This window comes from Marmota marmota, unplaced genomic scaffold (assembly GCF_001458135.2).
Source record: "Marmota marmota marmota unplaced genomic scaffold, marMar, whole genome shotgun sequence".
NCBI classification, from domain to species: domain Eukaryota; kingdom Metazoa; phylum Chordata; class Mammalia; order Rodentia; family Sciuridae; genus Marmota; species Marmota marmota.
Genome location: NW_026000174.1, coordinates 16175760 through 16183386, shown reverse-complemented (window position 1 = coordinate 16183386; position 7627 = coordinate 16175760). Strand labels below are relative to the sequence as shown.

Sequence of the window (7627 nt, the reverse complement as noted above, 5' to 3'; positions counted from 1 at the left end):
GAGAGAGAGAGAGAGAGAGAGAGAGAATTTTTAATATTTATTTTTTAGTTCTCGGCGGACACAACATCTTTGTTTGTATGTGGTGCTGAGGATCGAACCCGGGCCGCACGCATGCCGGGCGAGCGCGCTACCGCTTGAGCCACATCCCCAGCCCTCTTTAAAATCTTTCACAAATTTCTTCCAAGTGAAGTGAACCTGTTGGTCCCAAACTGCTCTGGATTGGGTGTTTTTGCTTTGTTGTCATTGTTGTTGTTTGTTTTAACAAATACAGCAAGATTTCACTTATCAAGTGAATGAGAAATTCTAAGAATGAACTTTCTAAATATATCAAGCTTATTTCTTTCAATTTACCTAACACCTCCAAGGAAAATATTTTTCAGCTTTTAATCATATGCCTAGTAAACTACAGCAGAACTAGACAATAAATCCAGTTCAATTCTAAAAATGTTATAGTATGCAAACTATGCCTCATGTCAAACTTTGTGCTAGAAGTTTGAAGTAAAAAGTTAAACATCTGCTGTCCTAACCCTTTAGAAGCTTATGGAATAATAAGACTGACTGACCTGACCCTCTCCTCTCTCTCTCCCTCTCCCTTCTCCCTTCTCCCCTCTCCCCCCTCCCCTTTTCTTCTCTCTTCTCTCTTCTTTCTCTCTTCTCTTCTCTCTTTTCTCTCTCTCTCTCTCTCTCTCTCTCTCTCTCTCCCCCCCCTTCTCTTCTGCGACTGGCCACTACTGTCCTGCTAATAAAATCTCGGACAGGTTAAAAAAAAAAAAAGGCTGACCCACAAACAGATAACTTCAACAATATAGACTCTATCCCCCAGAGCAGCACAGCTTTCACCATACTATTCAAAAACCTTTGTCAACTCAGCTATGATCAGACTATAAAAGCTCTAAGTGCCTGATCAGCAAGGAAATTCCCCCTTTGGAACATGCCAACAATGTGTTTTGGTAAAAACATCATGGGCTTAGTACATAGATTCCAAGAGTTCTGACTCTGCCATGTTTTAACCCTGTAACCTAGAACACAAATTTCTCAGCAACAAGTCCTCCATCTTTAAAATGGACAAAAATGATGCTAAATAAAAGATTGAAAAAAGATAAAAATACCTGAACTTGGATGAAACTTAGTACAAAGTGTCCTAGGTGAGAAGAAACATCTATAAAGGTTGAGGAAAGGCCCAGATTATGTATGTACTAAAACATAAGATAGTTTGAAAGAGAGAAAATAGAATCCATTCAAACAGGCTATCATTCCAGTTTTTCAACAAATTTTAATAGAAGTTAGGCTGAGCACAATAAAAACAGATAAAGTATAACACCTCCTTCCTTCTTCCACAAAGATCTTACATTTGTGAGGGAGTGTGTGTGTGTGTGTATCATTGCTATTCTCTAGGAGAAAGCATTTAAGAGTAGCTGGAAAACTGTTTAATTCCACAAAGACCTATGCTGTGTGTGTAACTGGATATATACACACACATACATTATATATATGTATATATGTATATATATGTGTATATATACGTGTATATATATGTGTGTGTGTGTGTGTGTGTGTGTGTGTGTATATATATATAATTAGAAATGTATACAAAGCATCCTAGAAGAGATACATAAACCTCTGTGTTGTTATTGTTTTATTTCTTAAACTGTTTTGGGAACATGGATATTCAATACATTATTCTTTATATACTTTTTACTTTGTTATATATCTTAATATTTCATAATTTGGTTATCAGTGTAAAAAAAAAAAAAATCTCTACTATGGGCCCTGTTTGGTATCTTTTCTCTCCCTAAAAGCCTGGCAGCTAGAGTAGTTGAGTTTTCTGGAGAATCATTTCCCACGGAGGAAAATGTACCACAGAATGCCCTCAAAGCCCTCAGCAATGTTTCTCAAAAGGCAGCCCTGGAGGAAACCAAAAGGGACTCTTGGGACTGGAACCCAAGTCCTGTGGAGACCTAGGCAACCACTCCCCTCAATAAGAACTCATCCCTTTCTTGCCAAACAAGTCTTATGACCTGTATCAAAACTGGGCTTTTTAAGGTGAAATAATCTGATTGCTACATTGTTGTTTTGGTTTTGGGCACTAGGGATTGAACCCTGTGCCTAAATCACTAAGCCACATCCCCAGACCTTTTTTTTTTTTTTTCCCTTACTTCATTTGCTGATTTTTTTTTTAATTTTTAGTTGTAGATGGACACAATACCTTATTTATTTTTATGTTGTGCCAGGGATCGAACCCAGTGTCTCATGCATGCTAGAAAAGTTCTCTACACTGAGCCATAACTCCAGCCCAGAACTTTTTATTCTGATATAGGACCTCCCTAAGTTGCTTAGGGCTCACTAAACTGCTAAGGCTGGCCTCAAACATGTGGGTCCCCGACTCACAAATCCTACTCTAGTATTCTACCATAACTTAGTTGAAACTTCTAAAACTATTATTTAATGCATCTCTGGGTTCCACGTTCTTCACATGGAAAAACAAGTGGGCTGAACTAACTGATTTTTCCATCTCTTGTGAATTAGGCAGCCACTTTTCATCTCCCCAAGATCTGAAAAAAATTATGGGGGAAACTGTAAAACCTCCCCCAGCTCTCCCAGGCAGGCTAGTCACTTGCTCCTCTGGGCTTCTAACAGCCACGTATGTGTATGCATATATATGTGTGTGTATAGATATACCTACATATAACATATACGTATACATAACACGTGTGTCTACACACACACACACACACACACACACAAATACTTCCATTAAGCATTTATGATTAAGTTGTTTTTTTATTGTTGTCATTATTGTTGGTGGTGGTTTTTGTTGTTGTTTATTTTGGGTTTTCTTTTGTTTGGTTTTCTTCACTTTGCTTTGGTACTAGGGATTGAACCCAGGGACACTTTACCACTGAGCCACATACCCAGCCATTTTTATTTTATAATTTGAGACAGGATCTCACTAAGTTGCTTAGGGGCTCACTAAATTGCTGAGGCTGGCTTTGAATTTGCAATCCTCCTGCCTCTGCCTCTCAAATTACTGGGATTACAGACTTGTACCACCATGCCTGGATATCACAAAGCTTTGAGAGATGTAAAGCTTAGTGGCTGAGGTAGAGGTAAGGTGAAGAACTACCTGGATTCTAACTCTGGTTCTTTTTACTATCTGTATAACCTTGGGCAAGTTATTAACCTATGATTTAATTTCCTCACCTACAAAATAAGGATAATAATATCTATTCCACAGGATGATTGTAGGAATTAAGCAAAATAAAATGTTTATAATTGTGTCTGCCACATAAATATTATTATTATTATTATTGATGTTACTGTATTAACTTTCCTACTAGACACTGGGTTTCAGTTTTAACTAAATTTCTGTTCCCTTCTCATTCCCCTGAGCACCCTGTTTATGTTCTCTTCTGTGTCGCTTACCACAATAATATATTTATTTTTGTGTTTATTTTCCATCTCCCCAACAAGACTAACTTCCACAAAGTAGGGAAGATGACTGTATTGTTCATTCTTAAATCCCCATAGAAAACATACAAAGTAACTGGTCCGGACAGGCACTCAAATACCTGTTGAATAAACAGCACATGAGCTGGCACTGTTCAGTGTTTGCTGAATCAATTAACCTAGCTAAAGGTGATTGTCAAAGCTGAGGCCTGGAAGCAGATGATGTCCTGGCTGCCTCAGGATTAGTGTGTCCCTCTACCCAACCCCCAGTATTATCTTCAGCCAAGCCCCACCCACCTGCTCTTGGCCTCAGCCCAGTTCCGGGAGCCACCCTCAGCTAAAATTAGCATAGCTACCAAGATGGCCAGGCCATTTATAGCCTTGGAGGCAGCAGCAACTAGCTGGGTGGGCAGGCAGGGCTCTGGTCTGCCACACTATTAGGGATTGATTGAGAAGCCAGCCAGCACTCTTTATATTGTTTAAGATGCCTATCCTCCAAGGCCCTATTTTAGCTATATATAACCAAATCACAATTCTTGATTAGAGACCCTCAATACTTCCAACATTGGCAGCCCCAACTACAGACTACCTTGTACATACTCTACAGAAAACATTTTTGAGTTGCTGAAGCCTAAGCAAAGTTCCATTATCCATCAGGCCAACTTCAGAAATGCAGGCCCCGTATCAACACAGCCAGGCACAGACCTTTACTGAGAAAGTAACTTAAAACAGCTGGGCATGAAGCTATTAAAAAGTCAGAAAGTGACAGAAAAGACCTCTACACTGCTCATTAAGAAAGCCTCCTATCAGAGCATCTGCCTTCACTGCAGGGTCAGGCATTTAATAATACTTAGTGTATGCATCGGAAAGACAAAGCATTTTTAACTAAATCCTTCTTAGAATCAAATCTTACACCTAACTAAGAGACAGGTACTTTTATCCAAAACTGAATTTTCTGAGTACCTGCAACACACTCTCCAAAGATCTAAGCTATGAAGTCACCAGGGCCTGCCTAATTGCCAAAGAACAAGAGTCTCTGGTCCCACCTAGCACTTCTTAATCAGGACAGGACCTGAGAAGATAGAAAAAGTCCAGTACTTAAACATCAGAAGACTGCCTACAACACCAAGCACAGGACCCAGTTTCTTCACCCATGCAAATAAGGATGTATTATTCTACCCTTGATTCCAAAAGGGATACTATGAGACTTTATAGGAAAAATAACTGTGTAACTATAAAATACAAACTGAAGAGAACACAAATTTACTAGGAATGTTGAATCTGACTTAGAAAAGTGGTAGCTTTAAGAGCAAGTAAAACTCCTCCTGGGGCTGGGGTTGTGGCTCAGTGGTAGAGCGCTTGCCTAGCATGCATGAGGCACTGGGTTAGATTCTCAGCACCACATACAAATAAATAAAATAAAGGTATGAATAAAATAAAGGTCCATCAACAACTTTAAATAAATAAATAAATGGATAGATAGATAGATAGATAGATAGATAGATAGATAGATAGATAGATAGATAAATACTCCTCCTGTGTTGTGAGGATACACAGGGGTTGGAAAGGTTCCTAGTTGCATAGAAAATTTCTCCCCAAACCCTTTTGCAGAACCCAATCTATGAAGCACCTCTTCTGTCTGAGTCAGAGACAAAGTCCCAGAAAGACCTAATGGGACAACCTACTAGAAAAATGGGACATCCAGGTTCCCACAAACCAGTCATTCCAGCACCTAGGATGTCTCTCTGAGACATTCCTCCCTAGAATTCATTACTATTGTGGCAAGAGAAACCAATTTCTGGACTGAGAAAGAAAAGGACAAAATCAATAAGAAAAGACCAAAAATGAGGACTCAGTATAGGCCTCTTTAATATGTTATATGGAGGGCTATCTCCATAAGTTTAAGTCATGGAGTGATACTGAGGGATGCTGGAATGCCTCTTACCTTGGGGTAGGAGAGGAGATTCTTGAGAGCTAGCTAATGCCTAAAACTCAAAACATTCCTTTTAGGGGCTGGGGGGCTGGGAATGTAGATCAGTGGTACAGTACTTGCCTGGCATGCATGAGGCCCTGGGTTTGATCCCTCACCCCACCAAAAAAAAAATGAATCTAAAAAATAGAATCCTCTCAAAAATATTCATTTCATGGTTAGAGTTTCATATATTGAAGTGGGAAAAATGGGACATATTAATTATAAACAGGGATATCATTGGGAACAGCAGAGGTGTTCCTCAGATGTCTTTCATACCACAGTAAGAACCAAGCTTAGGGCTAGGCTTCAGGAGTCAAGGAAATTTCCTATAGAGAGACAGAATTAATTTGAAAGAAGAACCTACCAACTATCTTTAAAAAGTAACAGCTAAGAGTGCCATGCTTGCATACAAGACAACACAGGCCTTATTGAGAAATCAGCCCTTGGGGAATCTGGAATCACAGAGCCCAGTCAAGTAACTTAAGGGTAGGGTGGGGGTGCCCAAGAAAAGGCCTACCACTAATGCCAGGTTCTGGATCCATCCATGAAAGTCTCGGACCACTGTATTTCTTTTCCTACTTGCATCAGCAGGTACTGAGCCGCCATCCCTTCACTTGAGTTTGCTAGCCTCAAAAATTCAGTATAACAACCCCCTGAGGGGAACCCTGCCTTCAGGTCACAGATCAGAGCCACTAGGCAAGAGAAATGAGAAAAGGCAACAAATCTTCAAAGTTTTATGTAAAATAAGTGGATTTAAAAAGTGTTCCTTTCTATTGCAAGAGTATACCAGGACTCCTGCTATGTGACAAGTTCAACAAGTGCACAGGAAAAATCAGGACAGATAAAAAATAACACGGAATATCTATACTCATCAGTCAGAAGAAACAAAGTAAGTTAACAAGTAATCCCACAAATAATATTATGCTAATGTCCAAAAAAAAGGCCATTTTACTCCCTAGTGGTAAATAAGATCCCATCTAAGGATTTGCCTTGATATGTCAATTGGGCCCAGCTAAGAGACAGATTACTTAAAGGAAGGGAGGGACTAGGGTTCCCATGGTGGTTGGAACAGAGAAAGACAAACCTGAACACCAGGCTATCCAACAACAAGCTGGCCCAGCCTTGATTTTCCCTCTCAGCCTGAGTGGTCTCAACCCCCCTCTACTATCAAGTGCTGAAACTGGCTAAAAGCAGCTGAGTAGGTCATCCTTCCACACAAGTAGTCTTAAGATGGAGCCTGATCTGAAAGGTCAAAGTGCCCCAAAGTCTTTTTCTCCTTGCAACAAAAGACATCCTGAGGAGGGATGAGGAAAATTATTCAGGGAGATAGTAACATTAGCCATGACCCCTTAACAGAAAGAACTTCTTGGACAACTGAAACTAGACAATAATGTGTGGATCCTCCACCAACCTCACATGTACAAACCTACATTGACTTACCCACTTTGGGCTACTCAATTCTAAGTTAAAGCCCACAGCACAGTCCAGCCCGCAGCAAGGCCTTACCTGCTGCAGTGGACTCCTCAGAAGTGGCCCCTGAGCCGGTTCCTGTGGCCTTCTCGCTATGACTATGACTGAGGCTCTGGCCCTGATGCAGGAGAAGCCCCCAGAGGAGCCACAGGGCAAGACGAGCGCAAACATCCATGACTCTAGGTCTCAATCCACATGCGCCTTAAGTGGACACCTTGCAATCCCAGAAGCAAAGCCCGGAGTCCGGGAGTGCAGCCGACGGTCCCCAGGCAAGATGCCCTCCCAGGGCCGCAGCTGTCCAGCCACCTGCGGGCCTGCCTCCTCCGACAGTCAAAGGTCAAGTGCTCCAAGTTTGGGCGCGGGAGGAGGACCGGGCCTCTGGTCCAACAGTGGGTCCGCCGGAGCTGCAGCGGCCTGAGCTCGGGCGGTTTCCGGAGAGTTTGGGAAGGGTGGCTGCGGGGCTGCCGTCAGCTCCGCAGGCTGCTACACCCTTGAGAAAGGGGGCGGGCAGGATCTCCCGCGGGTACCGAGGTGGGGGAGGGAAAGAAGAGAACGGGGACACCTGACCTCGCCCCGCGAAGGAGCGGCGAGCAGAAGCTCGGGGAGGGCGTGCGACTCGCAGGCCCCAGCGGGTAGCGGCGTCTCCGGGATCCTAAACCTCCTAGGCCGAGGTCAGCGCCTCCGCCCAGTCCCGTGCCCAGGCAGGCGGCGGTGCCCGGGTCCAGCAGGCATACGCAC

At 42.4% G+C, this 7627-nt stretch overlaps 1 protein-coding gene across 8 annotated transcripts in view; it reads right to left on the bottom strand.

Annotated features, from left to right (window-relative positions):
• Positions 1-7627, bottom strand: part of Stim1 (stromal interaction molecule 1) — a 250668-nt gene that overhangs the window by 205592 nt on the left and 37449 nt on the right. For 4 of the 8 annotated variants that reach the window (XM_048788161.1, XM_048788164.1, XM_048788168.1 and 1 more), the window contains exon 1: positions 6926-7621. The exons of 1 other annotated variant lie outside the window; for it this stretch is intronic. In XM_048788161.1, the coding sequence (XP_048644118.1) occupies positions 6926-7064 (139 nt within the window). In that variant the 5' untranslated portion in view covers positions 7065-7621. Of the gene's footprint in view, positions 1-6925 lie in introns of all 8 variants that reach the window. 3 more of the 8 variants (XM_048788162.1, XM_048788170.1, XM_048788165.1) reach the window with 1 other exon arrangement.